The sequence below is a fragment of the Carettochelys insculpta genome, chromosome 21 (assembly GCF_033958435.1).
Source record: "Carettochelys insculpta isolate YL-2023 chromosome 21, ASM3395843v1, whole genome shotgun sequence".
NCBI classification, from domain to species: domain Eukaryota; kingdom Metazoa; phylum Chordata; order Testudines; family Carettochelyidae; genus Carettochelys; species Carettochelys insculpta.
Genome location: NC_134157.1, coordinates 19,067,999 through 19,092,105, shown reverse-complemented (window position 1 = coordinate 19,092,105; position 24,107 = coordinate 19,067,999). Strand labels below are relative to the sequence as shown.

General features: G+C 55.4%; 1 protein-coding gene across 2 annotated transcripts in view; it reads right to left on the bottom strand.

Annotated features, from left to right (window-relative positions):
- The window catches only part of NOTCH1 (notch receptor 1), a 90,878-nt gene that overhangs the window by 23,904 nt on the left and 42,867 nt on the right, over positions 1–24,107 (bottom strand). For both annotated transcript variants that reach the window (XM_075015752.1, XM_075015753.1), the window contains exons 3-15: positions 22,801–23,063; positions 21,710–22,048; positions 12,446–12,568; positions 11,787–12,020; positions 10,766–10,921; positions 9,933–10,118; positions 8,640–8,753; positions 7,118–7,231; positions 3,955–4,188; positions 3,415–3,525; positions 1,614–1,806; positions 863–1,008; positions 364–477 (exon numbers count right to left, since the gene is read on the bottom strand). In XM_075015752.1, coding sequence (XP_074871853.1) covers positions 364–477; positions 863–1,008; positions 1,614–1,806; positions 3,415–3,525; positions 3,955–4,188; positions 7,118–7,231; positions 8,640–8,753; positions 9,933–10,118; positions 10,766–10,921; positions 11,787–12,020; positions 12,446–12,568; positions 21,710–22,048; positions 22,801–23,063 — 2,327 coding nt within the window. The remainder of the gene's footprint in view (positions 1–363; positions 478–862; positions 1,009–1,613; positions 1,807–3,414; positions 3,526–3,954; positions 4,189–7,117; positions 7,232–8,639; positions 8,754–9,932; positions 10,119–10,765; positions 10,922–11,786; positions 12,021–12,445; positions 12,569–21,709; positions 22,049–22,800; positions 23,064–24,107) is intronic.

Here is a 24,107-nt window from a genome sequence, read left to right as displayed (position 1 = left end):
GGCATGTGCGAATGTGCACCACCAACAGAAACGCACGCTGCAGGCTCTCTGCTAATCAGCTGGGTGGCAGCTGAATCTCTCCTGGGTGGCCACCCAAGAGTTCATCTTGCAGGAAACACTGCTCATAGTGTGGCACACCAGAAAGGGAGACTAGTATTTTATGAATTATGGGCCAAACCTTGCTTCCACTGAAGTTAACAGCATAATTCTCCTGCAGGCAGCCCTGCCTGAGAAAGGAAAGAGCTGTGCAGCCCACTGAATCCCTTCCCAGGGCTGATCTCTCTTGGGGAAAGGACGTGAGACCCGAAAGCCCATGCAGCCACTCTGCTGCAGTGTAACTTCCCGCATGGGCTGCCTTCTTACCTGTATAGGGCAGGAGACAGTTGCATTTGTAGCCGGCTACATCATCTATGCAGGTTCCCTGATTCAGGCAAGGGTTGGAAGCACACTCATTGATGTTGGTCTGACAGTTGGGCCCTGAGTAAGGAGAACCAAACACACCTCAGCAAACTCAGAGCACATCATGCTGGAGCTTTCCACGAGGTTGGGATGAGGGAGGCAGAGATGTACACACAGTGCACAGAACCTGGTGTCTGCCTTGAGCGGCCGGCCCAAGTAAGAGGGTACAAGTTTACTACTGCTACCAGCTCAAGGAGCATCCTTGTTAGCTGAAGTTGTGGCAATCAACTACGTAGAGCAGAAGGACCCAGGCTGACTGCCTAGTGCTAACCCATTCATTGTTCCCCTTCCCACAGACGCATCACTTCTGCGCTATGACAACAGATTCACTCCAAACGATCTACAGCAGCTAAGCTCCCGCACACCTGCCGCGCGGCTGTCAGAAAGCAGCGGTCGCCCTTACCACTGAATCCCTCCCGGCAGGTACAGATGTATCCGCTGGTCATGTCTTTGCAGGTGCCTCCATTCATGCAAGGGTTTGATTCACACTCATTGTTGTTGATGTCACAATTTGTGCCGCTCCAGCCCGGGTCACAATCACACCGGTAGCTTTGGCCAGAAAGAAACATATAAAGCATAGAGTCCGCCTGGCCTCATTCCTCCCACCCCTTTGATCCAGCCATAATTTGCAGCTGGCAGAACTTATCTGAAGCACAAGCTCCCAGTCACAGTGAAGCAGAGGAAAGGGCTCACTGCTAGTGCTGGGTGACTTGGGAGCAGGAAAGCTGGCGATCTGGAGGCTCTTTGATAGGACTTGTAGCAGGTTGTGGACTTGTAAGACACCGGCACTAAGTCAAATGCTAGGTCCCCAATTTCAAACATTGCCTTGGGCTGGCTGGGGAGACAGCTCAAATCTGGGTTCCTTGTAACGCTCCCAAACCCCTTGGTCATTCAGGACACTTGGCAGTCTTTGCTCAGCGGAAGCCAGGGGCTGCCTCTGCAGCTGACTATGTACAGCAGCAACAGGGTGCACTGACCAAGCTGCATGTGGGAGTCCAGCTCTGGAATAGCAGGAGGGCGCTGGAGAAAGATTTGGGTGTCGTAGCAGAGCTGTGCCGGGGCCTAAAATAGACAGAGCCAGGGAGCTGCTGGAATTTCGCAGGGGCATTAAGAGAGCTGCATGGCTGCACGCGGGCAGCGTCTGGAAAACCTACCCATTGAGGCCGTCATTGCATTTCCCATGGATGCAGGGGTTGCTGTTACACTCGTTCACTTCCAGCACGCACATGGGGTCGTGGTATCCCTCGGGGCAGATGCACTTGAAGCCGTTGATGCCGTCCTCGCAGGTTCCCCCATTGTGGCACGGGTTGCTGGCACACTCGTCAATGTTGACGTTGCACATTCTCCCTGGGGTGAGGAAGAGCCAGACGAGCGTCACCTCCGTGAGGCATGCAAGGCATCCTGGGAACTCTCAGGGTGGCAAGACTCCCGCAGAGTGCCAGGCACACCCAGCTTGCATGAGGGGCGGGAGAGTGGAATCTCCAAGTGTTGCTGATTCTAAAGACTCATGCACCAGCTGGGCCAGTAACCACAGCACGACTCTTCTGGCAAAGAGACTGAGCCGTGGCTGGCTCGCCTTCTCTTCCTACCTACATACAGATGCTGGCAGCGAGGCCATACCTGACATTACTCTGGCTGCAGGAGACACAACGAAGGGAAGTGATCACCTGCTGGCAGCTTGGCAAAAAAAGGCCCCATTGAAAGCCCCTGGCAGCAGGCACAGGGCAGAGAGGCTCTGCCCGGCAACTGCCTTGCTCCAGGGGAGCAGGGAGCCAGCTGGGGTCTGTGTATCAAAGGACATACACATTTTCCAGCAACAATCAAACAAACCAGTTAGACGAGGAAGCAATCTGATACCCATGGGATTTGACGGTGCCTAATCAACAGCTCTCTCTATTCCTGGACTCAGTTAAGTCACCCAGCCTCTGTGACTAGCCTGCTTCATAGGCCAGGGAGCGCTGGGGCGAGCAGGCAGGAAGAGGAGCTACCCTTGTTTCTGAGGCAAGCTTGAGGCACAGCAAGAGCCTGGGGAATGCCAACCATGGATCTCTCTGGAACAGGCTAATGGAGACCCACAGGGAAGACTACACTCTCCAAGGTGATCAGAGGCTCTGGGGCCTGCTCTGTGGAAAGTGCCAAGCACCCACCCTCAGAAAAATCAGGTCCTTTGGAGGAGTCTTGATTCGGGGCCCTAGAAACAGAGACATCCTGGATCTCCAGCCACTTCTTGCCGGAGATGGCCCACCTCTCTCCCCAGCTGCAGAGCACACAGCAGCAGGGCACCTGCCTTGCTCTGTACAGCGAGGTTAAATCATTGTAAAGTCTCTATATAACCCTGTCTTCCCACCCAAACTAATCTCCTGCCCACAGTAGCGATGGTAACTCTCTGGGGCAGGGACTTTTTATTACACGTATGTGCAGAAGTTAGTGTGAAGGAGCCTTAAACCCTGATTAGGGCTCTAGGTTCTCCCATACTGGAAAGAATAATCCATTATTTCATAACTTCTGCCATTACCTGCTCTTCCTACCCAGCCTCCGTCATGGAAGGGAGTCTGCAGGCCCCCGAGTCCCCTCCAGTTATTCTCCTAACTTTTTCCATCCAAGGGCAGAATAAATTTTGTTATGTTCACTAAGGCATGTGTGGATGTGCACCACCAGTGGATACCCACACGGCTACCTGTGGGTGGCACCTGAATCTCTCCAAAGCAGCCGCCCACGTGCTCTGCTTCCAAGGAACACTGGTCCCAGCCACTGCCTGCTGGCTCTGCATCCAAAGTTTGGGGAGGTATTTAGGGTATTCAGACATCTAAGTGTCTTGCAGACCAGAGGATGAGATTAAAGTTTTTGGGAAAAATCCAGTCACGTGACTGTAGTGATCCTCCTACTCCGTCCTGCAGCCAGGACTCTGTCATCCCACCCCTGCCCTCCAGGCCTTTCTCCAGCAGCAGCTCTCACCTGTGTATCCTGGCTCACAGGTGCATTCATAGCCATTGATCTTGTCCAGGCACTTGCCATAGTCGCATGGGTTGCTGGCACAGTCGTCCAGGTTGATTTCGCAGTTGGGCCCTTCAAGAGGAAAACGTTACAAGACGTTTACGGGACTCAGGCCTCACTGATGAGGCAAAATACGGTCAGGGGAGCCTGGTGTTGGGGGTGGGGAACTGAGGCACTCTTCCCCTCCCTCCCCTGAACACAAGCCCTCCTTCGAAAACCCTTTGCACACCCCAGGAGGGGAGGTGGTTCAGAAACAGACGGGTAATCTGGCAGAACTGTTCCTCTCCATAAGAAACCCAAAGGTCGTTTCTAGAATCAGCCAGGCACTGAGTGACAAGGCAAGAGTTTTGCTCTGCTCCACATTCCAGGGCATCTGGCTTTGTTTCTGTCACACACTTGCCTGGACTGATCACATCCCCATCTCTTTGTGGACAGAGTGCTGGAGCCCAGGCTGCCCTGCTCACCACTAGGACAGAACCCAGACGGGCGACTCTTCCTTACCTGTGGTACCTTTGAGGCAGAGGCAGTGGTAGGCATTGTTCCTGTCCTGGCAAGTCCCGCCATTCCTGCACGGCTGGCTCTGACACTCGTTGATGTTGATGTCACAGCGGTGGCCTGTGTAGCCAGGCTGACACAGACAGGTGAAGGCAGCGATGCCATCCCTGCAGGTCCCATAGTGGCACGGGTCGGGATTGCATTCGTTGATGTCGATTTCGCAGTGAGCGCCAGCAAACCCTGCCATGGGAAAGAAGCCAATGGTCAAGCCAGTGAGGGAGCCTCGTGCCAGGGGCTTGCCCTTCATAACGCAGGGCCTGATCCTGCAAGGGGCAAAGCGCCTGCCCCACTCTCCCTCCCTCCCAAGAGCTGCAATGCTCAGACTCCCTCCAGATCAGCCCTGTAATGCCCATGATGCCCCTTCCAAAGCAGCAAGGGGGAAGGAGAGGGGACGGAGAGGGAGAGTCAATGCTGTGGGCAATGTTCCCTGTAAGCTGAGAACTTAGGCAGCTGTCCAGGAGAGATTCAGGCGCCGCTAAGCTGATTAGCAGAGTGCCCAGAGCAAGCATGTGTGTTTCTACTGGTGGTGCACACCCCAAACGGCTCAGTGCACAGAACAAAATTTATTCTGCCCTGGACCAAAAACCTTTGCGGGAACCCTGGTCCTAAGGATTACCCATTTTTCTTTCAGCCCTCCACAGACAACCTCACAGCCACTCCACTTCTACCCCCGCACGCCTAGATAGCACGCTGTCCAGTGCCCACTGCCGTAGCCGGCAGAGATACCTGCAGCAGAGTCAGGCTGTGCCCTGGCTCGTGCCTCCAGGATCAAATGGAATAACCAAGAGATCCCCCAGAGTGATCAGCCCAGGCACTGCCACTATGCCACAGAACCATCAGGCAGAGGTCCGTCCCAACCCTGCCTGACTCGTCACGCCAGCAGCAAACGTTTGTCCAGTGTGAAAGACCCAGAACTAGAGCCAGGCAGGCTGGAGAATAGTGAATTGCAGCCGTAGAGACTCACAGTGTCCTTCAATGGGTTTGCAAATAGCAGATGGCACCTTTTCAGTCAGCCTCTGGCTGAGCTAGACAGAGGCCACGAGTTGCTCTGTCCTGCAATCATTGCATTTTTATCTACCTAGAGCCTTGTGCGAGCTCAGCAGTTCTGTCTTGCCAAGACCCTGTCTGTGCACTATTTGCTCAGCTCACAAACAACACTGCATTCAGCTTCTCTAGGTGGCAGGGCTATGTTGTTATCCCCATCGTGCAAGAGGGACACTGAGGCCCACAGCTGTCATTTGGGGAGTCTGCGGCAGAGCAGGGAATTGGACTCCAGGCTCCTGACTCCCAGGCAAATGCTGTAACCATTAGAAAATCCTTCCTCCTCTCCCTATGAGATTAGATCCTTGGTCCCTGTTAGTGCATGGACCCAGGTGCCCAATCCCATGTTTTCTGCTCCCTTGGCTTTGAGCCGGAGTGGAGGCCTCTCTCAGGGAAGTGGGCCTCAGGCGGCTAAGCTGCATGGAAAGCCTGCCTATCCCTATCCTGCTTGCCACTGCTACACTCCCGCCAATTACTAACCATCCTCCTCAGCCAAGCACCCCCGGCACAGCCAGAGCACAAGCCTGGAGGAGTCAACGGGGCTCTGCTTGAGAACGTGGCCGGAGTGCCCAGAACAAAAGCCTCTCCCCGGCACTCAAACGAAGGGGCCTTTCAGAGCCAGGCTTTGTCCTGGCCCTACACAATGGCTGGCATTAAGCTGGCTCCACGCAGGAGCCAGTCCTTCGCTCGCCCGCCGGCCTCTCCGTACATTTGTCATGGAATCCGCAGGGGGAAGGGGCGCGCGCCCCCACAGATAATACGCGCGGGCCATTATCTGCCCCTGCTCTGCTCCCACAAGTGGGGGGCGGGGACGGGGAGGACAAAGTACGGCTTTGACCGTCCTCCATGAAACCCACATAGCAGCTTTTCATCGGGGCCTGGCATTCGCTCGACACTAATTAGAGGCCATTCAGCTGGAAGATTTCTGGCGGGAGCTGTTCCACAAAAGAGGCACTGTGTGCCGCTGGGGCTCATGTCGGCTTGCAGAACAGCCCTGCCTTAGGTTTCACTCTTCACTGAGCCTTGCACCTTGTTTGGACCACAGAGGCTTCTTTATTTCCCTCCTTCCTCCGCTGTCCTGCCGGCGCTGGCCGTGGTCATGAGGAGCAGAGACAGGGAAAGAGGACAGGCTCCAAACAAGTCCCAGGCAGGTGGAATTACAGTATCGTAGAACTGGAAGTGATCTCGAGAGGTCATCGAGTCTGATCTCCTGCCCTCATGACAGGCCCAAGCACCGTCCCGTCTAGACCATCCCTGATAGGTGTCTGTCTAACCTGCTCTCAAATATCTCCAGTGATGGAGATTCCACAACCTCCCTCAGCAATTTATTCCTGCGTTTAACCACTCTGATTGTTAGGAAATTTTGTCTAATGTCCAACCTAAACGAGCCTTGCTGCAGTTTAAGCCTATTGTTCCTTGCCCTATCCTCCGAGGCCAAGGAGAACAATTTTAATCCCTCCTCCTTGTAACCCTCTTTGAGGTGCTGGTAACCCACTATCATGTCCCCTCTCAGTCTTCTCTTTTCTAAATGAAACAAGCCCAGTCCTCTCAGTTTTCCCTCAGAGCTCATGTTCTCTAGACCTTTAACCATTACAAAGAGGGTTCATTACTGGTGTGACGGCAGTTCCCAGAGACCCTGACTAAGACGAGGACCCGTTATGCTGGGCACTGCACACACACAGAGTGAGAGAGTCCCCTCCCCAAAGCCCTGACAGTCTAAACATGGCACTAAGTCAGTTCCAATACCCACCAACACCAGGAATCTGGCCTGTAATTTCTAGAAGCTCCCTTCTTCGGTGCAAGCCTTTCATGAGCTTCCGGCTGCCAGGGTGGTCAGGCACATACCTCCCCGCTGGGAGCAGGACCAGGCCCCAATTAACGCGTCAGCGTTAAATATTCCTCCCATTTTACAGAGGCAGACACTGAGGCAAAGAGTGACTTATTCAGGATTTCTCATGACAGAGACAGGACGGGGAGCCAGGTGTCCCACTTCCCAGCCTTTCCCTGGGCTAGCTGCCAGAGACCCCTCGTGCACCCCCTCTGAATGGCCGGCGAAAGGTCCCCCCACCTTCGGCGCACTCGCAGGTGTAGACGTTGGGGCCGTCGATGCACTTCGCTCCATTCTTGCACGGTGTGCTGGCGCACTCGTCGATGTCGTGCTGACAGACGTGCCCATTAAAGCCTGGAAGAGAACGCGGAGACAAAGCTCGTTCGGTACCAGCATTTCAGGGGCTGGCTCGGAAGGGATCGGCTTCCAAGTGAAGGCACCCAAGTGGGGGTCTGCACAGGGCAGGAGAGGAGAATGAACACTCACTCCCTGGTTCCGCCTCAGTGGCCCGTGACAGCCCAGACACAACATGGATTAACTTGTTCCCCTCCCACTGCCTCTCTCGGGGGGTTTATTCCCCACAAGTCTGGGGCAGCAACTCTAGCACCAGCCAGGGAGGTGGGGCAGACAGCAAGCAGCCCTGGGCCACAGCCTCTTCCACCAGCAGTGGGCTCCTTCCATCACTCCTGCTCCAGTCTGGACCAGGCCTGCGTTTCCCAGCCCCACACATGGGGGCTGCCCCCCCGCCAGGAGCCGACATTTTCCAGACTGGGCTGGGGTTTCCATGACGACGGCCGGCAAAGTGGGGGCGGGGGGACGCCGGGGACCCAGCATTGAGCACATCTTATTTACATCTCTAGAGGAGCGAAGGCTCTGAACTTCAAAACCTCCTTTCACAGACTAACGGTTCCCCATTCTCTGCTCTACCCTCCCCGCCCCAATTTTGACGCCTTATTCAAACCCGCCAGCACGGCCCCTCTGCCCAGCCGGCCCCCTCCCCACATGGGGGCCTTTTCAAGGGCAAAGCTGGGCCTTTTTCATCCTCTCTCCCGCTGGCGGGGCAGGCCCTGCGCTCCCCCGATGGAAGGGCTCTCCCATTGAAAGCCTGCAGGCTCCGATGCACCTTCCCACCCACCAGGCCCCGATCCTGAAAAAAGCTGCACTCCTTCTGATGCCGGTGGGATTTGCGAGTGCTCAGCGCCACGCTCACACCACTGCACTTTGAGAGCACAACGGTGGCAGTCAGAATACAGCGTACTCCTCCTTGCTCCAGAGGCACATGCCCCCTTCTTTGGAGCTAACGGAGAATCTCTTCACGCTAAGGGGCCTATGACACACAGTAGGGCAGTGGGGCTCAGATTGTTACAAAGCTTGTGCCCTCGCAGGAATCATCTACCAGAATCTCCCCAGCACAGACCTTTGGGAGAAACGATCCCCGATAGCCCTCCCCAGTGATCACTGGGGCTAAGGACAAATCCCACCAGTGCTTCTTCCTACCTCCTAAGGGGTCTGGGTCCTCACTGCTCCCCCCGCCCCACAGACTCATACCACAGCTGCCAAGTTTCCAGACTCACGCCACAGCTGCCAAAGCTAGGAGGCTTCAAGTGAACACAACATTATTTCCCTGAGCTCCAGAGATCTGCCTCACTGTGCCGGGTTGAAATCCATCGGCCCAACGTTGCCTCTGGGTGGTGGATTAATTCCAACTTTGTTTCCACTACAAAGGCTTATGCTGAAGGCAATGCTATCGATCGCCTCGTACCTGTGGGGCACTCGCAGTGGAACTCATTGATCTTGTCGATGCAGTTCCCATTGTGCAGGCAGGGGCTGCTGGCACACTCGTCGGTGTTGATTTCACAGTAAACGCCCTCGTAACCTGTGCGTGTGAGATCCAAAGTGACCCTCTCTCAGAGTCTGCAGCAAGGGACCCACATGCAGAGCACCACGGGCGTGCTCCTGGCCTGGGGTAACTGCCTCCAAGCAGACGGAGAGAAGCCAGCAACGTTTTTTGTCAGCTGAGCACTTGGGCGGCCGCCCAGAAGACACTCAGGTGCTGCCTGGCTGTGTGCAGAGCATGCAGCTGGCAGGGTGCTTTTCTATTGCTGGTGCTCATCTGCACATGCACAGAACAAATTTATTCCCCACACAGATGGAACAAGGTAGAGGGAACAGTGGAGGCCAGGCCTGAATGCAGGCTGTCGTGAACATGGGACGGTGGTCAGTAATGCTCCAGCACATGAGCCAACCTGCAGCTGATAGGGCTCATCAGGAAGCCTTCTCTATGGACAAGGTGTTCCTTAAATCACCACCATAGGGTAATTTCCCTTCTTCCAAGCAGCTGGGGCTGGCCACTGTGGGAGACGGGATATGGACCTGGCCTGGTCCAGTCTGATAAATCCTACATCTGAGAGAGGTGTTGTATCAAAAGGGCCTAATCTTGCATTCTCTGGGCACCCAGCACCCTCGTTAGCTTCCATCTCCCAGTGCCCCAGGTTCCTCTTGCTGCAGGACCTTCAAGGACGTTTAATGAAAGAAAAACGAATCCTGCAGCGGACTGTTCTGTCATTCGCTGACAGAATCGGCCTCGCGCCTCCCCCTTCAGAGACCTGCCCTGTACATCAGAGCTCTGACCCGAAGCCCACTGGTGCCACTGTGGGGAGGTCTTGCCACCGATTGCAAAGGGCCTTTGGATCGGGCAGGAAGGGGAGGTGGCCAGGCCAGCAGGGCTGGGCCTGGGATGGCTTTGGGGTTCAGTTATGGGCTTTGCAACTGGAGGGTTTTCAAATGCCCCACAGCAAGATTTTCCCTGCCCAAGGAACCTCCCTTTTCGCTGTCCCTAGACGGTTTTGAAACACAGCTGGCAAAGTTATAAGTAATCCCACTTCTGTGCAAAATGCAGTGCAAAGCTGTGGCACTGACCCTGCCATCAGACCTGCCTGCCCTCAGTTTCCTCTCAACGAAACCACCCTTCCCCTCCTGCTCCGGGCCAAGCTCCTGCCGGCACAGATCAGGCCCAGGGTCTGAGAGAGAGACAAGTGATAGGCCTTCTCCCCACCTGGCATGCAGATGCACTGGAATTCTCCAATCTGATCCAGGCAGGTGGCGTCGTTCTGGCAGGGGTTCGAGAGGCATTCATTGACATCAATCTCACAGCGGGGGCCCGCATAGCCCTGGAGACACTGGCACTGGAAAGACCCTTGGGTGTTGATGCATTTCCCAGCATGCTCACAAGGGTTGGCTCCTGCAAATGACACCTGCCATTGACAAAGCCATCGAGACCGGGGAGGCCAACCCGTTAGACACTAAGAGCCCAAAGAGCCGGGGTGAGAGTGCAAAGAGCCATGCATTATGTATTTATTTTATCTACACCTCTGTAGATATAAATATATAGATATATGCAAATGCCTTATAGCTCAGCCGTATATAGTTGATATATAGATCCACAGAAATAAACTTATAACACATGGGTCACTGTATTCTTCAGAGCCAGACACCCCCAGCGCTAGCCCATCCCCCAGAGCCCGGCGCCCCCAGCCCCTTCCCCCGCATTCTCACCCAATGCCTGGGACTCACCGGAGCTGCTGCTGTCACCGCCACGCACGTCTCCCTCCAGGCGCTGGGGTGCGTGTGCGAAGCGGCAGGGAGCAGCGCCAGCGCGCGGCTCTGAGCAGGAGCCACATGCGGCTCAAGGGCCAGGGGGAGGCCACCCCTGACCTAGACGGTCCCTTCTGACGGCCCCAATGTCTGGAGGTGGGGGGGAGGGTCGTGGGACGTTACGCACCTTCCCCACCCAGTCTGTGTGTTTTTAAACCAAATCTCAGCTTGGAGCTGATTCCCTTGATGCTCACATAGAACCAACCGCACCCCGCTGGCTGCCCCGGTGGTTACCTAGCGAGCACTCGTCTATGTCTTGGTTACAGGCTGGCCCTGTGTAACCGGAAGGGCAGGTGCAGATGGCTTTGCCGTTGACTGGGTTGGTGTCACAGTTGGAGCCTTCGTTGCAGGGGTTACTGATGCAGGCGTCGTCCAGGTGGCAGAGCAAACCTGCGGAGTGAAGCGCACGCACACCGGTCAGGGGACAGCTGGACAGGCCAGTCTCCAAGCTCTGTACGATGGGAGCGTCCAGAGGCCCCAGGCAGAGCAATCCCCTTGGCACCTGGGGCTGTGTAAGCACAGCACCAGAGGCAGTCCCTGCCCCAGAGAGCTCCCAGGCCACGTACACACGACAGAAACAGAAGCCTGGAGAGGGGAAGCAGCCAGCCACAGTCACAGCAGGCCACTGGAAGAGCTGGAAACTGAAACCAGACTCCCAGTTCAGGGACCAATCTGCTCTTCACCCTGGGCGAAGGCAAAGGGGTAAATTCCCCCCGGTGTAACTCTACTGCTGCCAGTGCTGTTACACCAGAGGTCAATAGGCCCAACTGAATGGAGAGTTATTAGTTACTAGCAGGGCTTTTTTTGTACCAGTATGCAGTACCAGCACCTCGGCAGCCCCAGCCGTGAGATCCCTGGGCAGGGGACCCTGGCAACCCCGTGGCAGGGAGCCAGCTGGGGTGCAGAGCCCCAACACCAGCCCTAGCTGCATGAAACCCGTCTGGGGGGCAAGGGTCCCTGGCAGCCCTACAGTGAGGAGCTGGCTGGGGTGTGCAGGCCCACTGAAAGCCCCAACCAAAGGAACCCCGGGTGGGGGCAGGGGTCCCTGGCAGCCCTGCGGTGGGGAACCGGCTGAGTACCAGCTCTGGTTTTTCCCCCCAAAAAGCACTGGCTATTAGTTATTAGGTTGAAGCCTGATGAGTTATGAGATCAAACCTGTTCCCCTGCCAGTCCCCTGAATGTGCCACCAGATTTGAATCTGCCTGTGTGCCCTTCCCCCATGCCCCAGTGTATCACTACACCCGCAGCCCCCCACCTGTGCGGCCATGTGGGCACTCGCAGTAGAAAGAGGCCACTCGGTCATGGCAGGTGGCCCCCTGGAAGCAGGCGGCCATGGCGCAGTCGTCAATGTTCTCGCTGCAGTCCTCGCCGGTCCAGCCGTTGACGCAGACACAGTTGTAGCTGCCAATGGTGTTGTGGCACGTCCCTCCATTCTGGCAGGCATTGGGCATGAGCTGGCACTCATCGACATCTTCGGTGCAGTACTGGCCTGCAGTGGGGAGGCAGGAAAAGCTCAGGACACTGGAGTGAGGGAACCCGACCCTGAGGCTCCAGGGCACGAGCGGCTTTCTCCACAGCAGTCAAGAAGGAATCTCCTGCCCCCCTGAGACATGGGCAGCCCTTTGCAGCCAGCTAAGCACAAGAAGGGGATTTTTCATCGTCTTTGCAAGCATTGCAAGAGGCAGGATTTGGGGCTGAACAGAATAAAAAGATCTGCCCTAATCAGCCGGACCGATGTTCATAATGGCATGCAGCAAGCTGGGAACAACTGCCCTGAATCTGCCCCCAATTCAGTCAATGGCAGCTCTGCTGTTTGCTTCATCTGCAGCAGGATCGGTCTTCTGCAGCCTGTTACACTCGCCCACCCCATCCCCAAGCCTCCTTCCCATGCTCTGTCCACAGTCCCAGCTTTACCTGTCCACTCAGGAAGGCACTGGCAGTTGTAGGTGTTAACTCCATCCACGCAGGTGCCTCCATTCTTGCAGTTGTTTCCAGGACAGTCATCAATGTTGTCCTCGCAGTTCTGACCAGCAAAACCTGGGGAAAGAGAACACCTAGGTCTACTCTCTGCTCTTAGCAGTGGGTGCAAACAACCTGGCCTGGCCTCCAGGACGCCGCAGAGCTGACTTGGGAGTTGATCTCCCATGACACAAGGACAGGTCTGGCTACCTGCAGCAGGATGCAGGTGCTGAGAGAATCAGCCAACGTTTTCTCCTTGGTCCCTGGTTTCCAGTCAGGCTTCAGTAAACACCCGGGCTTTGCTGGGAATGTCTGCCCTGGTTTTGGTGACAGAACAATGAGGCTTTCCCACTGCAAGGGGGTCTTTGTCAGGAAAAAGACCCAGCTTCAGCAACAAAAAACTTCCATCTGCCAGAGGATTCTCCCTCCGCCCCCCACTTTACTGTTGACAAAGAGCCAACGAGACTCTGCTCTTTGTTTTGCCGACGGAACCGACTTCCAGCAGTGTCCCACAATGCTCTGTCCCGGCGGCTCTGCTCAGTGTTTTATCTCCGCGGCCAAGCCGGCACGTGCCCCTCCCTTTCGGAAGCTCTAGGAAGTACCTGACAGCTGAGCGAGCTGCTGCATCCGAGGAACAGAACTGATCACTGGACAGCACCCGTTCTGCCCTGCACTAGGAACACAGCCCGGGCTGACGGCTGCTGCAGAGGGAGGAGGGGAGCAGGCTGCTGCGCTCCTGGGACACCCCTCAGCACACAGAGTTACTCGTGGCGCTGCTCCCGGCTGCTGAGGTGGCTGTGAGACAACTCAGAGGGAATCCCAAGCCGCGGTCAGCTCCGCCTTCCCACTACACTGCGGGGTGGGACACGTACCCACAATGCATTGCTCTCGCTGGGTGGACAGGATCCCGTCAACAGTGGGAGCAAGTCTGCCTCTCCTCCGGCGGCTTTTGTTCTGTCAAGTTTTGGGCATCGACCTAAGTTTGCAGGCAGGCCCATTGTACCATGGGTACGCCCAGGGGCTCCGTCTGCTCCCCAGCGCATTGCTACGGTGTAAGTCACTGCTAGGGAGACACCCCTTGTCTGCTGGTTAGTGACCAGTCTCCTCCATTGCAATTATGCAATAACTACCAAGAATTCCTTTCACCTGGAGCCGCACCGCACACCCAGCCGGCGGCAGGTTACTGATTAACATTCACCGCCTATTTGTCACAACTCTTCACCCCCAGCTGGCACCGTTTCCCCTCCATTCCCCTCCGCAGACTCATCTCTGGGCCGCAGCCTGAAAAAAATCTCGCTCAGAACTGCAGCAGTCTTGGGAGCCACAGGACCAGGCCTGTCTTCCAGAGCTGCGGAGCCACAGTGGGAGATCCTGGGCACCTTTGAAAATAAGGACCTTGATCCTTCACAGGGGACAGATGTGGGCCTGGATTTGCACACCACCTCTCCTGAGTACAGCCTGCTGGCATGCAGCACCACTTTGCTCACGGAAAGGGCTGTAGGATTGGGCTCTGAATCTTTGCCCTTTAACAGCCTGCTTAAAAGGCGACTAGCCAGTATTTCCACACAGGGAAAGTCCTTCCCCACGAAGGCTGCGGCTATGCTGTAGTGGCTATTTTGGCATACATTTGTATCCCAAAATAACAGCTCCAGGGCTAAACACTGCGCTGGAAGTAGCAGCACTGTTGCAGTTCTCGTACCCCTCAGGGTGGCGGAAACTTCAAAACAGTTGCTTATTTCAAACTTGGGCGGCGTGTGGACATCCCCAAGTTAGAAACAGGTGAACTGGAAATAAATTATGCAATTTACATTGCATGAATTGTGCAAGTTGTGTCAAGAGACGGCTGCAGTGTAGCCTAAGAGTCTTGCCACAGGAATCAAAGCGGCCAAAGCTGCCGAAATCCCCGAGTAGCCAACACACCTAGGTGTGGTTCACTGTCCCATGGAATGGCACCTGCACCATCTACAGAGAGCAAGACCAAGTCTCCTGTACAGCCTGGGCTCCGACTGTGTCTCAGACTGACTCTAGAGATACCTGCACTAAGCTTCCCAGGTTTGAGTCTGCCTGTGGGCGGTTACACCAGCACTCCTTTCTGTGCAGCCATCCCAGGGATTGACAGACAGGGTGTGTTTGGTCCCTCCCAGCTCCCGGAGGCGTGGGGGTCACTCCCACAGAGGCTGGCTCTGAGCAGGGGCTTGCTCAAGCAGGGCCCTCCCCACCCCCATTGCTTGTTAACATTTTAAACTGTCGCTTGTCCTTGTTTCAGGGTTAAGTGATGTATTTACTGTAAACACGGTGCAGCCGGACGGGTTCTACTGTGCCAGCTGGCCGGGCCTGCCAGCAAGAGCCAGACCTGGGCTAGACAGCAGCAGTGGCTGGTTTGGGGCTGTACTGCAGGTGTGGTGAGATCCTGGCTCTCCTCCCACTGTTTGTTTAGCTCCGGGCTTGTAGGGCTAGTTGAAGCCAGACACACAACTAACATAGGCTTCACCCCCTGGGTGCTGCGGGGCTGGAGCACCCACAGGGGAAACAGAGTGGGTGCTGAGCACCCATTGGCAGCCAAGCACACCCTCCCCCTGGGCCTTGTGCCTAGTGGTGCATCTGGCAAACTCCTCCCCCACCCTCCCAGCACCTCCCATCCCCAGGGAATAAACAGCTGATTGACAGGGCTCAGGAAGCTCCAGGAGGGAGGGGAAAGCAGAGGGGCTGGCTGAACTTGGCAGAGGAGGCAGGGCAGGGGATCAGGCCAGCCTCAGGGATTACCTGGTGGGGGGCACGTGTGGGTCAGGCCCCTTCATACTCTCTGTGGCAGTGGGAAGCAAGTGACCCGATGGGAGATGGCGGCGGAGTGGAGCAGACTCCCAGGTCCATTTCCCACAGCTCCTGCCACTGTGGTGAGTGCGGACAGGCTTCGCCCACGCTGCCACTGTAATCCGCTGGGTCATATCTCTTGGTGGAGGGGGCCTTCAGGCAAGGAGGCAATGGGGCAGGAGGTGGCAGAGCAAGGGTGGGGAGGGTGGAGTGGGAATGGGGCAGGGTGGCCCTGTAAATAGCTTGTCCATGTTGAAGCCTGTGCAGCTGTTTCAGAATCCTTCACAGCACTACAACGAGCCTGGGTCCGGGCCCATGCAGCATCCACACCCGTACTCTCAGGGGACTGCAGTGTGGACACGCCCTGAAACTCATGCCACTCCGGTGGCTGCACGACTGGACGTAGGCGGTGAAGCTGGCAACATCCCAAGGTGGGGACCCTGGGGCTTCCATGGGACGTACACACGACACAACCCCAGGTGGGCACAGCCTTGTAACAACCCCTCTAGTGATCCTGTCCCCTCCAGCTCATCCACGCGTCAGTCCCAAAATACGCAGGGTAATATTTTATAAAGAGAAGATCCAGGTCTACAGGACTCCAGGCTACTCCCACCACTTGCAGTATGTTTAGATTGCATTTAGACACCCAGGGCTGGCCTTGCTAACTGACTGGGCTCACTGCAGGGCTGTTTAATTGCAGGGCAGACTTCCAGGCCTGGGCTGCAGCACACTCCCTGGGACTCTACCACCTCACAGGCTCCTTGACCCTGGGGACGTGTTTTCAAACCTTTTAAAAAGCCTGATTGGCCATGGTGCAGAGAGGTTTTCCCTCTAATTTCTTCCACCCATTTGCAGAATAAAATTTATTACATGCGCCAAGGCATGTGTGGATGTGCACCATCCATAGATACACAGGCTGCTGGCTAGCAGAGCACCCCCGGCTGCCCACAATCATTTGGGCGGCACCTGACTCTCCTGAGTGGCTGCCCAAGCACTCAGCTTACAGGGCACACTGGTGCTGAACACCTGCGGCTCCCACAGCTGCAACAGGAGTTGTGAGTGCTCCCAGCACCTGTAGGAAATCACGCCCCTCGCTTCCCACCCACAAGCAGCGACGCAGAGGTAGTAATGTTATCCCCATTTTACAGATGAGCAAACAGACATTGAGACTTTATGTGATTTGCCTAAGGCAAGTCAGAGACAGGATTAGATCTCATGAGAGTACTGGTGTCCCTGCCACGTCCACAGCCTCCCTCTAAATGCCTGCCTTGTCCTCCTCTCCCAGACATTATCCCGGTATTGAAAGAAAAGCAACAACAGTTATTTACGATTGCCGGTAGAAGTCCAAAGCCAATAACGTTGCTTCATTCCGAGCTTTCAGGCTGTAGATCTGAGCACGAACGGCAAGAACTTGAAACATTCTAGATACCAGGATTAACTCATTTTGAACCATCCGAATGAGTAATTAGTGCGGCAATGACTTTAAATTCAGGGTTCTGTGCTAACGCAATGGCGTGATAAAACAGATTAGATTAGCTCAGCTGTAAACGTCTCTGAACAGACAGACTCTTTTTAAATTAAAAGGGGGGCATTGTTTTCAACTGGGCTGAGCTACATACCAGTACATCAATAAGTATCTTATCATGAGAAATGGCCCTCAATCTTTTATGCCTCTGCCAGAATCATCTGATATAGTGTTTGCTTCCCAAGACACATGCCTCACATGGCTTGATCCTTGAGCGGTGCTGAATGCTCTCAGTGGAACTTGGCACCTGGCAGGATCAGCCTCAAACAGAGAAGTTACCAGTGCATTCAATAGTTCCAGGGTTATTTTGCATGTTAATATTTGGCCCTTGGTCTTAATGGGAGGCAAGCCAATAAAGGGGACACTCAAATGCCTAGGAAGCAGCTCCCTCCAGTCACAGCTGGGTATCAAAGAGCTAAGGATTTCCTTACCCATCCCCCTTGCAACAGAGAATTTCTGAGATGACATTTTGCGGAAGCACAGGGCATGCTGGTTTCTCACAGTAAGCTGGCTAGTCAGAGTTAGATTTCCTGTCCAGTTTTGAAAGGGCACCACCAGACCTCTCCCTTCTTGGAGTGCTGCCTTCTCCATCACAGTACAGACGCAACATCGCCACTCTTCCAGCAGCCTACCAGTTAACATCTAACTTCTGATGGGACTGTCAGCAGGCTGTGTCTCCTATAACCCCTTTGCCGGAGCTCACAGATCTCCCCAGTTCTGGAACGTCACACACTTATCGGGCCCAGGAGAAAGCCTCACTTTCCTGAGTCCCACAGGTGGCTCATCTATACCTCTGTGGTCTTATGTCATCTCCAGTTTGACGAACACAGACGACAGGGGCCTCCCGTAAGCCCTGGGAAGCTGGGCAGTGGAACAGAGTACATTTTGGAGGCGATCGGGGTTCCCTCTAATTTTTTCCATCCATGGGCCCAATAAATGTTGTTATTTGCACCAAGGCAGATGGTGGTGTGCATCACCAGTAAAAACACATTCTGCCTGCTGTAGGCCTTCTGCTAATCAGCTGGACGGCACCTGAATCTCTCCTAGGCGGCTGCCCAAGTGTTCAGCATACAGGGAACACTGCAGGGGATATCGAACCTCATGCTTCCAGGCTTAAACTCAGGTAACTATCAGAGATCACGACAAGCGCTTTGGTCATTGGCGATTACCCCACATCTGCCTGATGGCGGGGTCTTACACTGTCCTCTGAAGCAGATGGGGCTGGTCGCTGTTAGACACACACCACTTGATCTGAGGGACTTGGGATGTGAGCTGTTTGTATACAAGTTCATAGTTCCCATTTTACAGCGAAGGAAATGGAGGCGTGGAGGGACCAGAAGCAAGCTGGCAGCAGAGACAGGGAGAGAACCCAGGAGGGCTTGATAATGCGCTCGCTGCTCTAACTGCTATCACTTCCCCAGGGTCCAAGGAGGAGCAGGAACCTCACACAAGCGCCTCACTCTAACTCCTCTGCCATCTTCATACTCAGAGTAGCCCCCGACCAGGGCATATCTGTGAAAAGAGGAGATTAAAAATCCAGCTGCCTCCTCCACCACAAAGAGATTTCCCAGGCATCTTAACGGGGCTGACAGCGTCTTTCCAACGGGGGGGTGGGTAGACAGATGCTTCCTCTCGCTGTGTCTGCCACAGACAGGTGGAGGAGGCCGGTTTGGGGAAGAAACCAGACGAACCCTCCAAAAAACAAAAGCCCTCCTGCTCTTTGTCCTCCTTAGTGAAGGGCCCGGCCTCACCGCAGCTCCTTCTGGGGGTGAGCTGCTGACAGGCAGGAAGTTCGTAAATTTGATTCTGTCTAGCCACGAGCACCTCGCCGCCACGGAAGCTGGGGAGCTGTCTCGCACTGGTGAGCAAAGCTCAACCAGCTCCTTTCCGGTTACTCGGGCTCTGACCCCAGCGCGCTGCGGTGAAAACCTCTGCAACACGAAAGAACTGAAAGGTCTCCTCAGCTCATCTCCCAGGCTCAGGAGGAGTTGGTCTGACGCTGGCTGAACTCCATCTAGGTCCTCAAGGGCTTAGGCCTGGGCCAGTTACCTCTGCACAGGGATGAGAGCAGATCACCCCACCCCGCTGTTCTCCCCTCTCATAGTCATTTATTCCAGCCCTCCTACAGGAACCGTCTGTGTGGGTTTGCCCACCGGGGACAGCAGAGAGCATGGGGTGGGGCTCCCTTCTCTACCTCCACCCAACAGGCCTCTCCTACCTCGTCTTGCCTAGGGCTGGAAGGGACCGCAGGAGGTCATCAAGTCCAGCCCCCTGCCCAAAGCAGGACCAACCCCAACTAAATCATCCCAGCCAGGACTTTGTCAAGCCAGGACTTAAAAACCTCTAGGGATGGAGATTCCACCACCTCTCTAGGCAACGCATTCCAGTGCTTCACCACCCTCCTGGGGAAATAGTTTTTCCTAATATCCAACCTTGACGTCCCCCACTGCAACTCGAGACCATTGCTCCTTGTTCTGCCATGCGTCACTACTGAAAACAGCCTCTCTCCATCCTTTTTAGAGCCCCCCCTCCAGGAAGCTGAAGGCTGCTATCAAATTGCCTTTCACTCTTCTGTAAACTAAATAAGCTCAAATCCCTCAGTCTCCCCTTGTAGGTCTTTTTTTTCCAGCCCCTTAATCATTTTGGCTGCCCTCCACTGAACCCATTCCAAAGCATTCACATCCTTTATATATCCTTTGAGGAGGCCCAAAGTGGGAAGTGTGCCAGGTTAGCTATTCCAGAATCATTGTGCCCCTGTAGAAGTAGATTAAGCTCAATCAGAGAAGGGGCACTCTTGGGTCAGAGTAAGAGTGTCCATGCAGGGGCTTCTACTGAAATAACTATTCCACAACAGCTGTTCCAGTCCCTTTGCAGCTGGAGATAAGCTCTCAGATGACAGTTCCCATCATAAAGGACTACCACAAAACATGCTCCCAAATTTAGGGAGAACAACTCCGCTCCACCTCTGTTAGAGCTGCTGGTTGTTCTTGGTCCCTCGAGTGGTCATTCCAGGTAGATTTCACTGTAGCTCCTTGGAAAGGCTGTGAATTTGTTGAGCTTTCTGCAGCTTAGTAGCTGAGGAGCAGCAGCATGGAAACCTGTCCTTCAAAATAAATGGCCTTGCAGCCATGGACTGAGGCACTTATATGGCCCTCCTCAATGGAGTACCTGAACATCTCACAGCCTTATAAGCCGTGTCTACACATGCATGCTACTTTGAAGTAGCGGCACTAACTTCGAAATAGCGCCCGTCACGGCTACACGCGCCGGGCGCTATTTCGAAGTTAACTTCGACGTTAGGCGGCGAGACGTCGAAGTCGCTAACCCCATGAGGGGATAGGAATAGCGCCCTAGTTCGACGTTCAACGTCGAAGTAGGGACCGTGTAGTTGTTGCACGTCCCGCAACTTCGAAATAGCGGGGTCCGCCATGGCAACCATCAGCTGAGGGGTTGAGAGACGCTCTCTCTCCAGCCCCTGAGGGGCTCTATGGTCACTGTGGGCAGCAGCCCTTAGCCCAGGGCTTCTGGCTGCTGCTGCGGCAGCTGAGGATCCATGCTGCAGGCACAGGGTCTGCAACCAGTTGTCAGCTCTGTGTATTTTGTGTTGTTTAGTGCAACTGTGTCTGGGAGGGGCCCTTTAAGGGAGCGGCTTGCTGTTGAGTCCGCCCTGTGACCCTGTCTGCAGCTGTGCCTGGCACCCTTATTTCGATGTGTGCTACTTTGGCATGTAGACGTTCCCTCACAGCGCCTATTTCGATGTGGTGCCGCGCAACCTCGAAGTTGAACATCGACGTTGCCAGCCCTGGAGGACGTGTAGACGTTACTCATCGAAATAGCCTATTTCGATGTAGGCTTCACGTGTAGACGTAGCCATACTGTACTAATATATTGACCTGGCATTGCTCGGGAATTTAAGTGAAATAAGGTTTGGAGGTTTTATTCTGTTTGTAAAATAAAAGGAAAAAGGATACAGATTATGCAAATAAGTGGAGGCTAATTGTGAGGGGGAGCTGTGAGCAGGCAGCAGGGCTCCACCTGTACGGCACTCTGACCGAGCAGCAAGGCTGGGGGTTGAGACAGAGAGACACTTACCTCTCCCAGAAGGATGGAGAGCCCTGTCTCCAGATGGGCACTATTTTCCTGCTGCGGCTGCCCCAGGGGTCACTCTGCCATACCATTGTTCCCTGCCCCCAGTGGCAAGACTGCAGTATGTCATCCCTCTTGTCAGCGCCCCTCCCTTCCCACATTCTGGGAAATCCTGGGATTTCAAGCAGTTCCCACTTTCCAGGCACCCTGACCATGGTTTAAATTAGGCTAAGCGGAAGCAGCAGACCAAATTTCGTGTGTGTAGCTCTTTCAGTTTAAGAGGAGTTCTTGAGCAAACATAGCACCAACAGACAGACAGACACACTGAAATATATAGGAGATTTATCCTCACAGAACCCGTGAAGAGGAGAAGTGATATTATTCCCCATGTTCCAAAGGGGAAACTGAATCGCTTCCAGACTAAGGGTGCGTCTATATAGCAATTGGGAAGTGTGATGCCTATATGCAGACATACCTGAACTAGCACGGACTGAGTAGCTTGCTAAACATAGCAGTGTATCTGCACTGGCAAGGGGAGCCACCATCATCCATTGGACCAGGGGACATACCTGGCAGAGATACTGCTACTTTTAGTGAGCTGATGCAATCAAAGCAAAGCTCTCCCCATTATACCTGCAGCTGCTGTCCCACCTGCAGTGTAGACATACCCAAAGTGAATTGCCCCAGGTCATACAGGCAGTCGGTAGCAGCACAGTGAAATGAACCCTGATCTCCCCAGACTCAGGCTAGGGCCCCCACCACTGGCTCAACCAAAGAGCGAGGAAATCAGGCCATACCTGGAAGACACGTGCAGTCGTAGGTGGTGTCGCTGGTTTGACGGCAAGTGCCCCCGTTCTGGCAGGGCGACGGGTTGCAAGGCACATAGAGGTGCTCACAGTTCTGGCCGGTGTATGCCGGCTTGCAGGAACACTGGTAGGTCCCGATTTCATTGGTGCAGCTCCCGCCGTTCTTGCAGATGGGAGGAATGTTGTTGCACTCGTTCAGGTCCTGCTTGCAGTTGGCCCCGTGGAAGCCCGCTGTGCACTTGCAGACGTAATGGGCTTCAAAAGGAACGCACTGCCCTCCGTTGGCACAGGGGTTGGAGGCACAGGGATCTGCCTGCTGGCAGGTCTTCCCTGGAGAACAAGCACACAGGGAGGAGATGGAGATAGCAGCTCACCAGAAGGAAACAGATGCAGACTCAACTGGGAAGATCCCTTCTGGTTTCTGGTGTCCCCCCCATTCCCGTTCCCTGTCTGGGATGCTGGTGGCTCAGCTGTGCTGCATACTCGCCACAGAATTTGTACAGGCATTAGGTCCACAGAGAGGTGTATTTCCTTCACAATATGCACTCCCCTTGTGGTGAGCACCCCAAAGCGCGTCTCAGCTGTGCACATGCCATGCCAGCAGGGGGAGGAGAAGCCGGGGAGCCTCTCCACTAATCACAAAGGCCAAGGGATCTTTCATCTGCCCACAGAGGAGCCAGGACAAAGGATGGAGTCGATGCTTCCTGCCCTGCAGCCTGAAGGTGCAGGATGTGGAGGAGTTTCGTGGCTGGCTTCTAAGCCCTCGCCCCTTCGACTCACTCTCACGGATGGTTGCTGGAAAGCCCTGAGGCTGCGGAGACCTGTTCTCCTCAGCCGCCCTGAGGAAAGCAACACGCTTGCTGCTTGGGGGCCGGAGGAAACGCCTCAGGGCGCTCTACATGGACAGCTGCAACGAGCCCCCTGGGAAGACAGAGCTACTGCTATGGGGGAGCAGGCATTGCCAATGGATTTCCGAGCCGTGGGGACTCTCCCTCAAGGCAGGGTATCACAACCACCCCACCGCAGCGTGTCGGGAGAAGGGAGGTGGGGCTCCTGGAGGGAAGAACGTGTGCTGGCCCCACCTGACCATCCCGGAGGGCACCGGCACTTGAACTCCGTCAGCGCGAGCAGGTCGCAGGTCCCTCCATTGCGGCAGGGGTTGCTGAGGCAGGCGTTCTCCTCGGGCGTCAGGCACAGCCTGTCGGTGAAGCCCAGGCGGCAGGAGCAGGTGTAGTCCACAGCATTGCCGTGGACGACCGGGTGGCAGGTGCCGGCATTCTTGCACGGGGAGCTGAGGCAGGGGTTGGGGAGCTGGCACCGGTCGCCGACGTAGGCGCTGCTGCATCTGGGGAAGAGGAAAGGCACAGTGTCAATCAGACCGCCCCAGCTGTCCGAAGAGCTGCACAGGGGACGGGCCAGCTTGGACCAGAACCACAAATGCAAAGGGTGAGCTCTCCGACGGGCCAGCCGCGCGCGCAGCAACACAACAAAGCACATTTCAGTTGGTGCTCTGGGAACACGCAGTCCCTGACGCCTGGTTCCCTGCCAGCAGCCAGGCAGCCGTGCAAGGAGACAGGGCCAAACCCTTAGCGACAAGGAAGCACCTTGGCCCCCTGGGGGCAGCCTGAGAGTTAATCGGTGTGGAGGAAGAGCTGTGAGAGCCTTACGTGGAATACACCTGCTGCCATCTCTCATGCAAGAGCGGTGGCAATGGTCACGTTCCGACCGCTAATGTGGTGCCAGCTCTGGGGCCAAGGACAAAGGAAAGGAGACGTTCGTCTTCATCCCCAGGGTGGTCTTCCTCCCTCCCGGGGCGGCCTCCCACCAGAACGTCAGAGCCACCACAGGCTACGCAATGGGGCTAGCCAGCTCCTAACCCCTTTCCTGCGCACAGACCTGAGCAGACGACCCCCTGCGCCTGTGAGGAGACTCGGTGGGTGGGTGGATTGGAAGCGTCATGCGACAGGGAGTGCGTAATCACAGGGCTGTGCCACCCCCTAGCAGAGGCGCTGGTTTCCTGAGGGGAGTATAGCCCCCTTCCTGGCCCCAGTCCCTGCTCTCCCTCCCAGCACCTCCTATGCACTGCTGAGCCGCTGACTGTGGTGGGCAGGAGGCCCTGGAAGGGAGAGGTGGCGGCCGAGGTGGGGCGAGGGGACTGGCTGACAGAAGTTGCTGAGCACCCACTACTTTCCCCATAGGTGCTCCAGGCCCAGGGCACCCAGGGAGTTGGCACCTGCGGCACCTCGTACAATGGGGTCCCGACTGAGGCCTTCACGAGCTTCAGTCACAAACTATAACGACAAAGAAGCGGTGGCCTGAGGTGTGACCTTCACATCCCTGGGGAGACACCAGGCGTGGCCCCTCGCGGAGTTACACAGTGAGCACTGAA